The sequence below is a fragment of the Pseudochaenichthys georgianus genome, chromosome 9, assembly GCF_902827115.2.
Source record: "Pseudochaenichthys georgianus chromosome 9, fPseGeo1.2, whole genome shotgun sequence".
Lineage (NCBI taxonomy): Eukaryota > Metazoa > Chordata > Actinopteri > Perciformes > Channichthyidae > Pseudochaenichthys > Pseudochaenichthys georgianus.
In genome coordinates, this window is record NC_047511.1 from 6,910,993 (window position 1) to 6,930,604 (window position 19,612).

General features: G+C 42.5%; 1 protein-coding gene across 1 annotated transcript in view; it reads right to left on the bottom strand.

Annotated features, from left to right (window-relative positions):
* Positions 1–14,001: 14,001 nt before the first annotated feature.
* LOC117452174 (whirlin-like) overlaps positions 14,002–19,612 on the bottom strand; it is a 74,606-nt gene continuing 68,995 nt past the window's right edge. The window contains exons 4-5 of the mRNA XM_034090652.1: positions 14,082–14,183; positions 14,002–14,016 (exon numbers count right to left, since the gene is read on the bottom strand). Coding sequence (XP_033946543.1) covers positions 14,002–14,016; positions 14,082–14,183 — 117 coding nt within the window. The remainder of the gene's footprint in view (positions 14,017–14,081; positions 14,184–19,612) is intronic.

The window sequence follows — 19,612 nt, forward strand, 5'->3', positions numbered from 1 at the left end:
GTACCCTGTATCAAAATGTATGCAAAACAAGCTAAATCTGACCTTTTTAGAGAGGTCTAGAAAAGAAAAGTCCAGGTGGACTCACTTCTGGGTACATTTGGGTGCAGTTGACGTATCTCTGGAACCCATTGCTCGATTTTGGTGATTGACACCTCTTTGTAACCGTTAGAGCCAATAGAATCGAGGGGACATTCCTAAATCCATCTAAACATTACCGTTGAGGGTTAGGATGATGTGCACGCAGTTTGCCCAAAACCGAAAGCTCCGTTACACTCTATATGAAAAATACGTTTATTGCCATAAATGTTATGATGGATTATCAGTAATCATTTCAAAGTGACAGAGACATTGGATTAACCTTCAGCAGCGTTTATATGCTTGTCAATGCCATCGAACACAACTTTTGATCAGAAAACAGCAAAGGTAAGACGTATTTGCCGTTTTGGCCCCGTAAAGTGAAGTTGTGTGTTGTCTTTCCTGGCTTTCGCTGCCATGAGTTTTGGTCGCACAGTGATGATACTTATACCAATGGAATCTGTGGAATCTCAGCTTTCATATGATAGTTTGTGCAGATAGCATGAAGTATAACATATCGCTACCGTGAGTTATGGTTAGCTAAAAATGGTTAATATTGTCTGATAGCTGAGTTTCTTCCCATTAAGTGGGTATGACACATTAATAGGTTAAGAAGCCCTGAGACACAGTTTCGTGCAATATTGTTGCGGGGGGCAATCGGGCTTAAGATGTTAATGTGGGAACAAAACCCATGGAGTGATCACACATGGCCTTGAATGTTTCATTGGACCTTCAGGCTGGCCTGTCTAAAATAAAGGTACTTTCTGCCTGTAACTGGTGAGCTTACCAGCACACTTTGAGAAGGAAGTAAAACATCTTCAAAATGGTAACTTCTTCTTAACTTTAAGCCATGCCATTTGTTTGCTTCCAAGGAGACCATGACAGGACAGCTGCTTCACTTTAATGATAAGTTCTGCTTCAGTTGTCCAGGCAGATCAGGGGAAAACCAGAACACTTTTTCCCATAAAATGGCGGTGTGTGACCTGGTGCCGTAAAGCCTCCTGCATTACACGTGCAAGGCATTTGGGGAGCAGAGTGGGACTGGCAGTGTTCTGCCTATTACGTAACTGTTATATAAGTCCGCTTGTAAGATAGTTGCTATATGTTGCCTTTAAAGTTAACAATTTAAAGATACCATATTTTATTTGTCTAATCCTCAATTACAATGATGTCTCTAGTTCCCTCCACTGACAGTATTGTATTATATGTGGGGAAAAGTCATTGTATCTAAGTATAATGTACTCACCTTGAACTGCAGGCACTGACATTGACATGGATGCCGGCATTGACATGGGAGTTGGTGAGATAACTTGGGTTAGCTGTAGCATTGGTCTCAGCGATGGCCTGACTGCAGATCCATTTGGTCTCGTCCACCACTGTGCGTGCATGAGGCAGACGCCCTACATCCCTAACTTTCATTAGAAGGTGGCCGTCCTGTCTTGAGGATGTGAACTGCCTCATCGTGGGAGATGGTTACAAAGCTCTGTCCGTTGACATCCAGGATCTGGTCACCCACCTGCAACAGATCAGTTTCATCACAACATAATACAACGCAGAGTTTTTGTGGCGTCAGAACAGACCGCCTAAATATACTGTTTATATATATATATTTATATATATACGTACATATATATATATACAGTGGCAAGAAAATGCAGTGAACCCTTTGGAATAACCTGCATTTATGTATACATTTGTACAAAGAAAATGGTATGATCTTCCAAGCCTGTCTCCTCAAAATTAAGTTCCCACATAATTAAACTGCATTCTCAATTACGTTTAGCTAGAAACGTATTGTTTTTACATCTGGAAGTAAGAATTCTCTCTAATGTCGATTGATTTTACAGTGATATCTGCATTACTCATGAACTCAAAAACACCAGATTATACCTGTTAATTACACAACATTGATTGGTTTAATTTGTTTGCAATGCTTTTGTGTTTTTCCCCTTCGATTCGGAGAAACAAATAGTTTTTTCGGAGTTTAAGATGGCCGAAGACACTACACTACCCATAATCCTCAGCTATCGTTTGGGACGACACCAGTCTGCTTTGATCGACAAAACCCCGTGATTAGTCCTCAAGCTCTGTGATTGAATGTTGGAGTGGCAGTGCACCTAGGTTATTCTATATGAATTTTTATCCCCGTAAAAGATAAAACCTTACTTTATTCCGTTCTCGCTTGCTTTACTCTTTGAAAGTCATCATATAAATGCATTATAATAAATGGTTCAGCTGCATTAAATATTACACATCTGCCGTAGTTCTTTATTTATTAGAAAGATTGGGCCTCAAAAGGCTCAATAAAGCTCATAAGGCCTTATTGGGCCTCACAAGGCTCGTAAGGCTCCTCATTGGGCCTTACCGTTCTGTTTTAATTTCACAATAAAGTTAATAGTAAAATCATGTTTGATATTATTATTAACGAGTAATAGTTATAGTTACTGCTCTCAAAAAAGTAACTAGTTATTTTATTAGTTACTAGATTCTAAAAGTAACTAGTAACAAGTTACTTTACATTAAAATAATACGTTTTTGTGTTGTTCTGTGGCACAGTAAGAGAAAGACAACTCCCCATCATTGTAGCAATTATCATTATGAAATGTAGTGGAACAATAAAACACAAAAGATATGTTTAGACATTTTGACAGGCATCTTTATTGTAGCCTCAACAATCAAGTTATAAGTAGTACACTATTTTGGCAGTGTAACAATTAAACAAGAACTACACTCTTTTGGCAGTAACAATTAGATAAATAATAAACTGTCAGACTGACACTGAAGACAAAAAAAAACTATTTTCAGCCTCACAAAAACACACTAACAGTGAAATAATTTACCTCACATCTGGCCATTTAGCATAAACAAAATCAATAATGGTGGATACACTTAAGAAGAGGTGCATTCAGCCTTATAAGTAATACATTGAGATGCTTTTCAGTAAGGCTACAATGTCTGTGCAATGCATAACAAGAGGTTAGGACTGAGGGTGAGGGTGAGGGTGAGCAGCTCATTTGCTTTAGAGAATATTACATCCGGAAGTAAGTATTCTCTCCGCTTCGCTTGACAAAGCCTGTGATAGTCCTCAAGCTCTGTGATTGGAGAGTGTGCTCCGAGGGTTACGCCGAGCATCACCCACACACTAACCTCCTTTTCCCCTCTCTCTCCAAGTGAGGTTCTTACCCTCATTACCTCAGACTATCGCTCCTGATATTCTACCGTTTCTCACCCATTTCATCAACACTTCTCTAACTTCTGGTCACTTTCCAAACAGTCTCAAGGAGGCAAGAGTAAACCCTCTCCTAAAGAAACCCACTCTCAACCCGTCTGATGTTATAAACTACAGGCCTGTCTCTCTCCTCCCGTTCCACTTGAACGCGCTGTCTTTAAACAACTCTCCTGTTATCTCTATCAGAACAACCTTCTGGATCTGCACCAGTCTGGTTTCAAGGCAGGTCACTCCTAGGGTTGCCAGAAACTGACCATGATCAAAATCGATTATTCGGCAGCCCTGGCGAATAATAATCGATTATTCGACGGTTTTTCATACCATTGCTACGCTGACGACACCCAATTAATTCTGTCCTTTCCCCGCTCAGAGACCCAGGTCGTCGAACGCATCTCTGCTTGTCTAGCTGACATCTCTCAGTGGATGTCTGCTCACCACCTCAAGCTCAACCTTGACAAGACTGAACTGCTTTTTCTTCCGGGAAAAGATTGTCCCGCTCTTGACCTAACAATCAACATCGGCACCTCTGTTGTTTCCCCGACTCAGACTGCAAGGAATCTGGGTGTGACCCTAGATAACAACCTGTCCTTCACTGCAAACATCGCTGCTACAACCCGCTGCTGCAGATACACTCTTTACAACATCAGGAGGATACGTCCCCTCCTGACACAGAAAGCGACGCAGCTTCTGGCCCAGGCTCTCGTCATCTCACGCCTAGACTACTGCAACTCCCTCCTGGCTGGTCTACCTGCATGTGCCATCCGACCTCAGCAGCTCATCCAGAATGCAGCGGCTCATCTGGTCTTCAACCTTCCTACATTTTCCCACACCTCGCCGCTCCTCCGCTCCCTCCACTGGCTTCCAGTAACTGCTAGAATCCACTTTAAGACACTGGTACTTGCGTACCATGCTGTGAATGGATCTGGCCCTTCCGACATCCAGGACATGGTTCAACCGTACACCCCAGCACGTGCACTACGCTCTGCATCAGCCAAACGACTCGCTGCACCCGCACTACGAGGGGGACCCAAGTTCCCATCAGCAAAAACACCGTGGGTTCTGCTATCCTGGCTCCAAAATGGTGGAATGAGCTCCCCATTGACATCAGGACAGCAGAAGCTTACACACCTTCCGGCGCAGACTGAAAACTCATCTCTTTCGATTCCACTCTTTGAGCAATAAATGTACTAACAGAGCACTTATATACTAACAAAAGGACTGGCTTATCTAAAGCGTAGCACTTGAAATGTTTTGGCTCTATGAAACCTGATGTACTTATGTGATTCTGTTTTCTTCAAGTTTGTATCTTCTTGGTCGAACGCATTTATTGTAAGTCGCGTTGGGATAAAGCGTCAGCTAAATGCAATGTAATGTAATGTAGAGAGAATACTTATTCCGGATGTAAAATTCTCCAAAACAACTGCTTGGCCAGAAACGTGAGATCGTAACATTATTTTCTCTTGTATAGTATCCTAATAATAATAATAATATAATGGCCAGCAAGATTGTTTCAAATTAATAGCAGCCCCTGTGCATGGTGGGGCGCATTGTTGGAAAGCAAGACAATAAATGGCAAATATATGTAGAAAATAAACGTATTTGAGTTACGTCCAAAATTACCATGTAATGTGGTAGAAAATACATTTCTAGCTTAACGTAATTGAGAATGCAGTTTAGTTCTGTGGGAATGTAATTTTGAGGAGACAGGGTTGGATCTTCACCTAAGTTACAAAAATGAGCAAACACAATCTGTTTCAAACATCCCAGTGTAGTTTGGAAAAAAGTAGAACTGAGTTAAGATTCAAGATTCAAATGTTTATTCTCATAACAACGACATTATTGGATGTGTGTGTGTTGTGTGTGTGTGTGTGTGTGTGTGTGTGTTGTGTGTGTGTGTGTGTGTGTGTGTGTGGTGTGTGTGTGTGTGTGTGTGTGTGTGTGTGTGTGTGGTGTGTGTGGTGTGTGTGTGTTGTGTGTGTGTGTGTGTGTGTGTGTGTGTGTGTGTGTGTGTGTGTGTGTGTGTGTGTGTGCAGGAGGTGCAAAGTATTTGGCAAACTTCTTCTTTGACCTGTAATGGTGTCTAGGTGGTTACAGTGAAAATCAAAAGTGATATACTGTAAATGCATTTACTATTTTAAAAATGGATACTGTTGTAGGGGAAAACCCAGTTCTCAGTGTATCTCTTCACATGTACAAACATACCATTTTGTTGTTGATGGAAAAGCATCATGGGGCATGCATTTGTCTTTTTTATCCAAATGATATACACTCACTGTCTGTAATCCACTTATCTTTGTAATCCCACACCAGCAGTTTCAGTTTTCCCTCATATTAGGTATCAGTGTCAGCCACTCTCTAACCCGGGGTCATGCCTGGCAAAAAAGAGGCTGACACTCATTAAAGTGTCTCAGCTTGTCGCATGAGACACTGGGGGACACATGAAAGCAACCAAACACAAACAAACAGACACACACCAAGCACGCACGCACGCACGCACGCACGCACGCACGCACGCACGCACGCACGCACGCACGCACGCACACACACACACACACACACACACACACACACACACACACACACACACACACACACACACACACAACACACACTCACACACACACACACACACACAAGGAGAGTCAGAATTCAAACAATATGGTCGAGAGTTCTCAATCTCTCAACATGATAGGAGGCCAACGGTAAGTGTGTTGCACATATTATAAAGTGATATTACTTTAAACCATGTCTATAGAGCTGGATGATGGACGCTAGTTTCCCAAGAACGTGTGTTGAATTCAGTCATATTTAAGGCTTGACATTTTTCAATTTCTTCTACTTTTAACTTCAGAACAGCTAGAACTAAAGTCCTAACAAGTAATTTCATATGACATCCATCTGACTATCAAACCATTTGTATCTGCTTATCCAAGGCCAGGTTATGCAGCATGCTAAGCAAAGTGTTCCAGATGGGCTGTACCCTTCTATGTTACCAAATCTTCCTGGGAAACACCAACGTGTCATGGTTAGGATGTAATCTATAAGGCAATCTGTCAATCCAAGTGATCCAGAGTCCCCTAAATCTTCAAAATGGAACTAAAAGGAATCAAAATCAGCCCACCGAGAGTCCAGATATGGCCACTTTCTGGTTGATGAAATGCCATGAAACGGAAACTTAATAATTTCAGAAATTTGACTCAGCATCCTCAATAACCCTCAAAGTTGTCCCAAATCAGCAAAGCAATTTTTTATAGACTATAATGGTAATTCATGCTTATTACTAAAACGTATGCTAATTGTGCAAATTGCCCAACATATGGAAGTTAGCATCCTGCAGTTTCTGTGTGCTGGGGACCGTATTATACATTTAAATCAGCGGTGGCCGGCCTATAGGTGGCACTAGGGGCACCGCCCCATCTCTTCCCACATTCTAGATTGTCATTAAAAATACTTTAATTTTATTAAAAAAAATGTAATGAACAAGGTACATATTATATAGTTGGTGTCAGTTAAATGTATAATCTACGATAAAATATCGATAACAATTGTTTTACAATGTCTTAAGTTACTGATAAGTCACGTGTTTCCTGCTTGGGGCGCAGAAATCTTTGCCCATTGACTCTCGTTATAAGTGGTGAATGCGCAGTCCGCGCCTCTTCAATGCAACAGATAGGAGCAGCTCGGGGCGCACAAACTGCGCCCAAAGCAGCTGTTGACACCGCCAAACAACTAGGGGGCAAGCAGGAGCGGGCAGAGTGAGTGATTGACTTTTGAATGAGAGCTAGACGGAGTGTAAACAAAACTAGATACTGAATATGGAGAAGGAAAATTATGTTTTAATCACTTAAGAAACATTCTTTGAGAGGAGGACACTGGAGGGAAAGCTGGGAGTAAAAGAGCTCGGACCTGATCTGCTGCACCCCCTGATCCCACCAGAAGCGTCTGCGCTGCGCTGCGCCGCGCCGCGCTGTGACCTCCTCCTGCGTCATAACCCACCAGGCGCATTTCAAAACGTTGCGGAAGCGGAGCGTCGTGTGTGCAGCCTCGCAGTTGTTGTTGATTTTGGAATATTTCCTGGACATTTGTACTTCTACAAGTAGGCTACGTAGTTAAATGGTTTATGCTTGTGTTGTTTAAATTGTGTTTATTGTTGTTATTCCTATGTTGTTGTGTTGTAGACTACAGGACACAGTTAATAATATTGTAATATTCCAGCTTATAAACGACATGAATCAAGATGGGTTGCTGTATTTTAGTGGTAAAAAAATATGCATTCATCATCATAATTATTCTATATATATATAATTTACAGTGCCTGTAAACCGGAGGAGAACGCTGGCATGTATTCTCCTACTTGAAAGACGGTGGTGGGGGGGAAGAGAAGGAGCCGGTTTTGGGTGCACCTGGTGCACCCCCACCAGCAAAGCAGACAACAAGGTGATTTTCATCACTTCCTGCCTGCCTGCTGTGCTGCTTCCTGCCTGTGCCGCGTCAAAAATAGGATTCATCCTATATTTTAGAAATTCCTTGCGGCGAGGAGCTTCTGGGATGCATTGACTAGAGTGGCCGCGATGATCGCTAAAAACGCCGCAGCGCAGCGCAAACGCTCCTGGTGGGATTAGGGGGTGACATAGGCAGGAGTTAAGGACAGAGGAAGGCAGTATACGTGCTCTTTTTCAAGGAGCAGGTTCAGCAAGAAGGCTGCGATAACTACCTGTAGCAACACCAGTGCTATATTTTTGCTTTCCCTGCCTCCATTTCAAACGTCAGGATTCAGACCCCGTCTATGGACCAGAGTCAGACCCAGAATGGATCCAGACAGGTGTGAGCGACTTAAAGCACATATCAGAAAAAACATGAACAAACCAGAGTCCACATGGATGATGCTTCTAGCCATGTTTAGGAAAGTAAACACAGCTGTCCAATGAAGGCTACAGGATAGCATAATAAGGAGGTTGACAAAAACAGGCACTAAATAATAGACTGTATCAAGTGCTGTGTGCCTTTGAGCTAGACCTGCGTTGTAATATGACATGTTTTGAGCTTGTGTATAAGTTTGCAAACATTTTGGTCGAGCCCCACCTGGAGAGAAAACTGCACCAGCCGCCACTGATTTCTATCATAAAACTTTGGGGTACTCGTCATTTCCATGTTCACAATAGGATGCGCAAGAGGATAATATGATAATGTATACTATGGTATAACTACCTTATGGTTAAAGAGGTTCCACTGTGTCTGTGGGTTTCTACTTGTTCAGTTGTACAAAATACATTCTAAGAAGTCGGCTGTTCAATATTTCCTTTAAAGCTTGAGGTGATCACCTGCTGCACTGTTTAACCAAACCATCATACTGCCACAACACAGACAAGGAGACAATGCAGGTTTTCCAAGAATGGCAGGGTGACTCTAAACCCTGATAAACACACCCATGCGCACACACATGCACACATACACATATGGGAAATATCTCAACTTTGGATGTATCACCATACATTTGGTATGAGGAAGAATTTAAATAATTAAATGTCATCTACTGTAGCACCATCATCACCAAAGATTTTAATTCGTTTGTGCCATATGCCCCTGTCTGTTCTTTCTCTTTCCTGCTCTCACACTTTGTAGAATGTCAAAAGCTTCCGGTTCTGCAGCATGACCGGTCAATACTCCGTGGTAAAAAAACGTACCTCTTCATCTCTCTGAGACATGTCTTACTTTCAAGGGACAACATTTTGAAGAAAGCATTTAAACCTCTGTTCTTTTAAACTAATTGTTTGTGAGTAAGGCTATTTTTCCCAGGTGTCCCAATTTGTTCAGAATAGCCTACTAAGAAATCAAACCATGAGTTTGATGATTTATTTATATCCAGAAGTAGGACACCGTGTGGTATTATCATGAAAGGTTTCATCCACATTGTTTACAGGTAGGAAACACTGGCTTGTGTGTTGTTGCCTGAGGCAGGTTGAAAAATAGCACCGAGAGTGGCCTGCTTGTTGAGGCAGAAAGCTGACCTGAAAGCACACAGCAGAAATGTAGCATGATAAAGCATTTTGTAGACCTGTCATGGCAGTGAACTCAACTCCCTGGCTGAGGCTGTAAGGCAGGTAGCAGATGTTACTTACAGGTTCAACAGTGTAATGGAAGCAGGTGGTTACACAGAATGAGGCAGCAGATGTTCGGGTGGTGACAGCTGGAACGGTGGCAGACATATTCACATCAACAACTCATTAAACCCATGAATAAGATTTAAAGCACCATTTGAGTGTGTGTTAAAGTTTCAGGGTGTTCTGATACAAAACCAATATGTTTTCACATTGCTGTGAACTGTAATATAGTATTAGTCACGGCTCACCACTGTCATAGAGTAATAGCATCCTGACATGAAATGGAGTCACACTCCTCTGTGTTGTAATCGGAGCTACAGTCCAGTTCCCCCTCAAGTTCCCCCTCCGCTCCCCCTTAGGGTCCCTCTCCACTCCCCCCCAGGTTCCCCCTCCCCTCCCTCCCAGGTTCGGGTCCGGGAGGATATCAAGAGATCACAAGTTTAAAAACGCTAAAGTCTAAGTGAAGTCACAAGTTATTAATGTGAAAGCCAAAGTCTATTTTGATGCTGTCAAACTAAGTCTAAATACATGAAAATAATGTCCAGATTATGATTGTAGATCAACATGTTGTAGTGAAGAATCTGTCATGTCAGTACTATAACATGCACTTTGAAGAGGCATAATGTATACGGAGGGCAGTAATGCATGGCTGCCTTTCTTACCTTTCCCAATACAAGTGTAGCTTTGGCAGAGGATGGCCTGCAACAAAGAAGAAAATAATGCAGAGCATATTTAAGAAAACCATCATCGTTCACTCCCCTGTTGTGAGACAAATAAGGAATTTTGATTCTGAATCATTATATTCATCTTAGAAACAAGTTGAACTGAGAATAACACATAAAGAAAACTCATCAACATGAATACCTGTACGCCCCGCCAATTCTTATACATTTAGGAAATTATATAACAACCAACATCACAGCCTAGCAGGCAACGTGGGTTTAGTGAAGTGTGGAGCAGAGAGCTGTCTTGTAGAGAAATACCTCGGCAAATTCTCAATCAGAGCCAGCTCCATCAGGGCTGGGGGACAGATGGATGAGCCGGAGAGTCTCTACACAAATCTGCTGTCAAAAAAACGGTCTAACACAATCCTCCACTGCAGGGAAAGATGTCCATGTCCCGGATCCCCGAGGGATAATAGATAACATTTGTATAGCGCCTTTCAAGGGGCCCAAGACCGCTTTAAATGGTGAACAAACAAACAAGCACAGAAAAGGGGCAAATAAATAAGTAAAAAATTAAATAAATAGCTGTAGGAGTGGAAGCAGGGGGACTGTGATGGGTTAGGGGGTCAAAGGCCATGGTGAACAGGTGAGTTTTTAATGATGACTTCAAGATGTCCAGGGAAGCAGCATTGCAGATCTCTGCAGGAAGTGCATTCCAGATGGCGGGGGCCGCAACACTGAACGCCCGGTCACCAACAGTTCGGAGGCAAGAGCGGGGAATGGAGAGCAGGCCCGTGTCTGAGGACCGCAGACTCCGAGAATGGGTGTAGGGATAGAGGAGGTCCGATAAGTACTGGGGGGCGAGGGCATGGAGAGACTTGTAAGTGAGGAGGAGTGTTTTGTTCTGAATCCAGTGAAGATGGATGAGGGTGGGGGTGATGTGTTGCCAGGGCTTGGTGCGGGTGAGAAGCCTGGCGGCAGAGTTCTGGACGTATTGGAGCCTCTCCAGGGCTTTGCTGGGAACCCCGGACAGGACTCCATTGCAATAGTCGAGGCGGGAGGTTATGAAAGCGTGTATTAGCGTTTCTGCCAAAGAGTCAGAGAGTGAAGGCCGGAGTCTGGAAATGTTTTTGAGATGGTAGAAAGCAGATTTGGTGACAGATTTGTGGTGTCCAGGATGACTCCCAGGTTGTGGACTTCAGTGGATGGAGAGATGGAGCAGCCGTCAATGGAGAGGAGCAGGTCTCCAACCTGAGCTCGGTTTTATTGCTGTTTAGTTTGAGCAGGTTTGATGACGTCCAGTTTTTTATGTCCTGTAGGCAGTTGACAAGGGATTGAGGGGGGAGCTGAGTTGACGGTTTGGTGCAGAGATAGAGCTGTGTGTCATCAGTGTATGAATGAAAGCTGAGACTATGGTGGTGGATAATTTGACCAAGTGGGAGCATGTAAATGGTGAAGAGGAGGAGTCCAAGCACAGAGCCTTGAGGTACACCTTGGTTGACTGGGACCGATGGGGAACTGCAGTCACTGATGGATGGACCGTTAGTTAATTCACATGACTTTACTTTGATTAATTGCGGATTTAGTGGGGGAGAGAGCCATTGATGTAAAGGAAGAAGAGGAGAAAGAAAGCAGCCTTGAGGGGAACCAGTACGGATGATGATCATTTTGATGAGACGTTTTCAGCTGTATGTGCTGCTTCCTGTTGGACAGGAATTCAGTCTGGAAGGTGCATCTGGGAGAGTTTGTCCTGCAGCAGAGCCGGGACTATTGTATGAGGCAGTGTTCCCGCCCACAATTAGGATCCTGGCTGATTCCAGCTGCTGCAGGAGGAAGTGGAGGGCCATGTTGACTGCATCTTCTACAGACCTGTTGAGGGTTTTGAGGTGTGAAAGGACAAGGCGCTCAAAAGACTTAATTACAAAGAGGTAATCCGGGTCCAATGTCATTAAGTCCTGTGATCCTGGTTTATTTTTGGACGGGTATGATGGTGGACGAATTGAGCCGGCTGGTACATTGCAAGTCTGGGGTCCAGTTTGTTTGCATGGAGACAGTTGTCTTTGGGACGGGGCTTTAACCATCTGGCTGAGGTTCCTCCAGACAGAAGCAGTCACTTGATAAGAAATGTTGAAATTTAGCATCTCTCAAAGATGTGTTTATTTTGTACTTTGCCTCTTAAAATCTGGCCTTTGTCACTCCTTAACCTGCTAAGCCCAGAGTCTGTTTTTCAGGCCTCAGGCTCGAACATGACATGCCCAGAACAAGTGACTATATCTTCACTTCTAAACGGGGTAAATGAATAATCTTTTTTCACAAATCAATGATACACCTGTGTGTTGGCTGTGGAAGTGTCAGAATCAATATAGATGTTTTTATTTTAAAGTAAATTCAGATTGAACATAGTAAAGAAATGTAAATTATAGATTTCGTCTAAAGAAAAACCATTACTTATAGTGAAAACGACCCTTGAATGATGGGATCGGAGACTAAAAGCTTTAGGAATCCAAACTCTAACATATAATAAGTACCCTGTATCAAAATGTATGCAAAACAAGCTAAATCTGACCTTTTTAGAGAGGTCTAGAAAAGAAAAGTCCAGGTGGACTCACTTCTGGGTACATTTGGGTGCAGTTGACGTATCTCTGGAACCCATTGCTCGATTTTGGTGATTGACACCTCTTTGTAACCGTTAGAGCCAATAGAATCGAGGGGACATTCCTAAATCCATCTAAACATTACCGTTGAGGGTTAGGATGATGTGCACGCAGTTTGCCCAAAACCGAAAGCTCCGTTACACTCTATATGAAAAATACGTTTATTGCCATAAATGTTATGATGGATTATCAGTAATCATTTCAAAGTGACAGAGACATTGGATTAACCTTCAGCAGCGTTTATATGCTTGTCAATGCCATCGAACACAACTTTTGATCAGAAAACAGCAAAGGTAAGACGTATTTGCCGTTTTGGCCCCGTAAAGTGAAGTTGTGTGTTGTCTTTCCTGGCTTTCGCTGCCATGAGTTTTGGTCGCACAGTGATGATACTTATACCAATGGAATCTGTGGAATCTCAGCTTTCATATGATAGTTTGTGCAGATAGCATGAAGTATAACATATCGCTACCGTGAGTTATGGTTAGCTAAAAATGGTTAATATTGTCTGATAGCTGAGTTTCTTCCCATTAAGTGGGTATGACACATTAATAGGTTAAGAAGCCCTGAGACACAGTTTCGTGCAATATTGTTGCGGGGGCAATCGGGCTTAAGATGTTAATGTGGGAACAAAACCCATGGAGTGATCACACATGGCCTTGAATGTTTCATTGGACCTTCAGGCTGGCCTGTCTAAAATAAAGGTACTTTCTGCCTGTAACTGGTGAGCTTACCAGCACACTTTGAGAAGGAAGTAAAACATCTTCAAAATGGTAACTTCTTCTTAACTTTAAGCCATGCCATTTGTTTGCTTCCAAGGAGACCATGACAGGACAGCTGCTTCACTTTAATGATAAGTTCTGCTTCAGTTGTCCAGGCAGATCAGGGGAAAACCAGAACACTTTTTCCCATAAAATGGCGGTGTGTGACCTGGTGCCGTAAAGCCTCCTGCATTACACGTGCAAGGCATTTGGGGAGCAGAGTGGGACTGGCAGTGTTCTGCCTATTACGTAACTGTTATATAAGTCCGCTTGTAAGATAGTTGCTATATGTTGCCTTTAAAGTTAACAATTTAAAGATACCATATTTTATTTGTCTAATCCTCAATTACAATGATGTCTCTAGTTCCCTCCACTGACAGTATTGTATTATATGTGGGGAAAAGTCATTGTATCTAAGTATAATGTACTCACCTTGAACTGCAGGCACTGACATTGACATGGATGCCGGCATTGACATGGGAGTTGGTGAGATAACTTGGGTTAGCTGTAGCATTGGTCTCAGCGATGGCCTGACTGCAGATCCATTTGGTCTCGTCCACCACTGTGCGTGCATGAGGCAGACGCCCTACATCCCTAACTTTCATTAGAAGGTGGCGTCCTGTCTTGAGGATGTGAACTGCCTCATCGTGGGAGATGGTTACAAAGCTCTGTCCGTTGACATCCAGGATCTGGTCACCCACCTGCAACAGATCAGTTTCATCACAACATAATACAACGCAGAGTTTTTGTGGCGTCAGAACAGACCGCCTAAATATACTGTTTATATATATATATTTATATATATACGTACATATATATATATACAGTGGCAAGAAAATGCAGTGAACCCTTTGGAATAACCTGCATTTATGTATACATTTGTACAAAGAAAATGGTATGATCTTCCAAGCCTGTCTCCTCAAAATTAAGTTCCCACATAATTAAACTGCATTCTCAATTACGTTTAGCTAGAAACGTATTGTTTTACATCTGGAAGTAAGAATTCTCTCTAATGTCGATTGATTTTACAGTGATATCTGCATTACTCATGAACTCAAAAACACCAGATTATACCTGTTAATTACACAACATTGATTGGTTTAATTTGTTTGCAATGCTTTTGTGTTTTTCCCCTTCGATTCGGAGAAACAAATAGTTTTTTTTGAGTTTAAGATGGCCGAAGACACTACACTACCCATAATCCTCAGCTATCGTTTGGGACGACACCAGTCTGCTTTGATCGACAAAACCCCGTGATTAGTCCTCAAGCTCTGTGATTGAATGTTGGAGTGGCAGTGCACCTAGGTTATTCTATATGAATTTTTATCCCCGTAAAAGATAAAACCTTACTTTATTCCGTTCTCGCTTGCTTTACTCTTTGAAAGTCATCATATAAATGCATTATAATAAATGGTTCAGCTGCATTAAATATTACACATCTGCCGTAGTTCTTTATTTATTAGAAAGATTGGGCCTCAAAAGGCTCAATAAAGCTCATAAGGCCTTATTGGGCCTCACAAGGCTCGTAAGGCTCCTCATTGGGCCTTACCGTTCTGTTTTAATTTCACAATAAAGTTAATAGTAAAATCATGTTTGATATTATTATTAACGAGTAATAGTTATAGTTACTGCTCTCAAAAAAGTAACTAGTTATTTTATTAGTTACTAGATTCTAAAAGTAACTAGTAACAAGTTACTTTACATTAAAATAATACGTTTTTGTGTTGTTCTGTGGCACAGTAAGAGAAAAGACAACTCCCCATCATTGTAGCAATTATCATTATGAAATGTAGTGGAACAATAAAACACAAAAGATATGTTTAGACATTTTGACAGGCATCTTTATTGTAGCCTCAACAATCAAGTTATAAGTAGTACACTATTTTGGCAGTGTAACAATTAAACAAGAACTACACTCTTTTGGCAGTAACAATTAGATAAATAATAAACTGTCAGACTGACACTGAAGACAAAAAAAACTATTTTCAGCCTCACAAAAACACACTAACAGTGAAATAATTTACCTCACATCTGGCCATTTAGCATAAACAAAATCAATAATGGTGGATACACTTAAGAAGAGGTGCATTCAGCCTTATAAGTAATACATTGAGATGCTTTTCAGTAAGGCTACAATGTCTGTGCAATGCATAACAAGAGGTTAGGACTGAGGGTGAGGGTGAGGGTGAGCAGCTCATTTGCTTTAGAGAATATTACATCCGGAAGTAAGTATTCTCTCCGCTTCGCTTGACAAAGCCTTGTGATAGTCCTCAAGCTCTGTGATTGGAGAGTGTGCTCCGAGGGTTACGCCGAGCATCACCCACACACTAACCTCCTTTTCCCCTCTCTCTCCAAGTGAGGTTCTTACCCTCATTACCTCAGACTATCGCTCCTGATATTCTACCGTTTCTCACCCATTTCATCAACACTTCTCTAACTTCTGGTCACTTTCCAAACAGTCTCAAGGAGGCAAGAGTAAACCCTCTCCTAAAGAAAACCCACTCTCAACCCGTCTGATGTTATAACTACAGGCCTGTCTCTCTCCTCCCGTTCCACTTGAACGCGCTGTCTTTAAACAACTCTCCTGTTATCTCTATCAGAACAACCTTCTGGATCTGCCACCAGTCTGGTTTCAAGGCAGGTCACTCCTAGGGTTGCCAGAAACTGACCATGATCAAAATCGATTATTCGGCAGCCCTGGCGAATAATAATCGATTTATTCGACGGTTTTTCATACCATTGCTACGCTGACGACACCCAATTAATTCTGTCCTTTCCCCGCTCAGAGACCCAGGTCGTCGAACGCATCTCTGCTGTCTAGCTGACATCTCTCAGTGGATGTCTGCTCACCACCTCAAGCTCAACCTTGACAAGACTGACTGCTTTTTTCTTCCGGGAAAAGATTGTCCCGCTCTTGACCTAACAATCAACATCGGCACCTCTGTTGTTTTCCCCCGACTCAGACTGCAAGGAATCTGGGTGTGACCCTAGATAACAACCTGTCCTTCACTGCAAACATCGCTGCTACAACCCGCTGCTGCAGATACACTCTTTACAACATCAGGAGGATACGTCCCCTCCTGACACAGAAAGCGACGCAGCTTCTGGCCCAGGCTCTCGTCATCACGCCTAGACTACTGCAACTCCCTCCTGGCTGGTCTACCTGCATGTGCCATCCGACCTCAGCAGCTCATCCAGAATGCAGCGGCTCATCTGGTCTTCAACCTTCCTACATTTTCCCACACCTCGCCGCTCCTCCGCTCCCTCCACTGGCTTCCAGTAACTGCTAGAATCCACTTTAAGACCACTGGTACTTGCGTACCATGCTGTGAAGGATCTGGCCCTTCCGACATCCAGGACATGGTTCAACCGTACACCCCAGCACGTGCACTACGCTCTGCATCAGCCAAACGACTCGCTGCACCCGCACTACGAGGGGGACCCAAGTTCCCATCAGCAAAAACACGTGGGTTTGCTATCCTGGCTCCAAAATGGTGGAATGAGCTCCCCATTGACATCAGGACAGCAGAAAGCTTACACACCTTCCGGCGCAGACTGAAAACTCATCTCTTTCGATTCCACTTTGAGCAATAAATGTACTAACAGAGCACTTATATACTAACAAAGGACTGGCTTATCTAAAGCGTAGCACTTGAAATGTTTTGGCTCTATGAAACCTGATGTACTTATGTGATTCTGTTTTCTTCAAGTTTGTATCTTCTTGGTCGAACGCATTTATTGTAAGTCGCGTTGGGATAAAAGCGTCAGCTAAATGCAATGTAATGTAATGTAGAGAGAATACTTATTCCGGATGTAAAATTCTCCAAAACAACTGCTGTGGCCAGAAAAACGTGAGATCGTAACATATTTCTCTTTGTATAGTATCCTAATAATAATAATAATAATAATGGCCAGCAGATTGTTCAAATTAATAGCAGCCCTGTGCATGGTGGGGCGCATTGTTGGAAAGCAAGACAATAAATGGCAAATATATGTAGAAAATAAACGTATTTGAGTTACGTCCAAAATTACCATGTAATGTGGTAGAAAATACATTTCTAGCTTAACGTAATTGAGAATGCAGTTTAGTTCTGTGGGAATGTAATTTTGAGGAGACAGGGTTGGATCTTCACCTAAGTTACAAAAATGAGCAAACACAATCTGTTCAAACATTCCCAGTGTAGTTTGGAAAAAGTAGAACTGAGTTAAGATTCAAGATTCAAATGTTTATTCTCATAACAACGACATTATTGAATGTGTGTGTGTGTGTGTGTGTGTGGTGTGTGTGTGTGTGTGTGTGGGTGTGTGTGTGTGTGTGTGTGTGTGTGTGTGTGTGTGTGTGTTGTGTGTGTGTGTGTGTGTGTGTGTGTGTGTGTGTGTGTGTGTGGTGTGTGTGTGTGTGTGTGTGTGTGTGTGTGTGTGTGTGTGTGTGTGTGTGTGCAGGAGGTGCAAAGTATTGGCAAACTTCTCTTTGACCTGTAATGGTGTCTAGGTGGTTACAGTGAAAATCAAAAGTGATATACTGTAAATGCATTTTACTATTTTAAAAATGGATACTGTTGTAGGGGAAACCCAGTTCTCAGGGTATCTTTCACATGTACAAACATACCATTTTGTTGTTGATGGAAAGCATCATGGGGCATGCATTTGTCTTTTTTATCCAAATGATATACCCTCACTGTCTGTAATCCACTTATCTTTGTAATCCCACACCAGCAGTTTCAGTTTTCCCTCATATTAGGTATCAGTGTCAGCCACTCTCTAACCCGGGGTCATGCCTGGCCAAAAAAGAGGCTGACACTCATTAAAGTGTCTCAGCTTGTCGCATGAGACACTGGGGGACACATGAAAGCAACCAAACACAAACAACAGTACACACACCAAGCACGCACGCACGCACGCACGCACGCACGCACGCACGCACGCACGCACGCACGCACGCACGCACACACACACACACACACACACACACACACACACACACACACACACACACACACACACACACACACACACACTCACACACACACACACACACACAAGGAGAGTCAGAATTCAAACAATATGGTCGAGAGTCTCAATCTCTCAACATGATAGGAGGCCAACGGTAAGTGTGTTGCACATATTATAAAGTGATATTACTTTAAACCATGTCTATAGAGCTGGGATGATGGACGCTAGTTTCCCAAGAACGTGTGTTGAATTCAGTCATATTTAAGGCTTGACATTTTTCAATTTCTTCTACTTTTAACTTCAGAACAGCTAGAACTAAAGTCCTAACAAGTAATTTCATATGACATCCATCTGACTATCAAACCATTTGTATCTGCTTATCCAAGGCCAGGTTATGCAGCATGCTAAGCAAAGTGTTCCAGATGGGCTGTACCCTTCTATGTTTACCAAATCTTCCTGGGAAACACCAACGTGTCATGGTTAGGATGTAATCTATAAGGCAATCTGTCAAATCCAAGTGATCCAGAGTCCCCTAAATCTTCAAAATGGAACTAAAAGGAATCAAAATCAGCCCACCGAGAGTCCAGATATGGCCACTTTCTGGTTGAAAATGCCATGAAACGGAAACTTAATAATTTCAGAAATTGACTCAGCATCCTCAATAACCCTCAAAGTTGTCCAAATCAGCAAAGCAATTTTTTATAGACTATAATGGTAATTCATGCTTATTACTAAAACGTATGCTAATTGTGCAAATTGCCCAACATATGGAAGTTAGCATCCTGCAGTTTCTGTGTGCTGGGGACCGTATTATACATTTAAATCAGCGGTGGCCGGCCTATAGGGGCACTAGGGGCACCGCCCCATCTCTTCCCACATTCTAGATTGTCATTAAAAAATACTTTAATTTTATTAAAAAAAAATGTAATGAACAAGGTACATATTATATAGTTGGTGTCAGTTAAATGTATAATCTACGATAAAATATCGATAACAATTGTTTTACAATGTCTTAAGTTACTGATAAGTCACGTGTTTCCTGCTTGGGGCGCAGAAATCTTTGCCCATTGACTCTCGTTATAAGTGGTGAATGCGCAGTCCGCGCCTCTTCAATGCAACAGATAGGAGCAGCTCGGGGCGCACAAAACTGCGCCCAAAGCAGCTGTTGACACCGCCA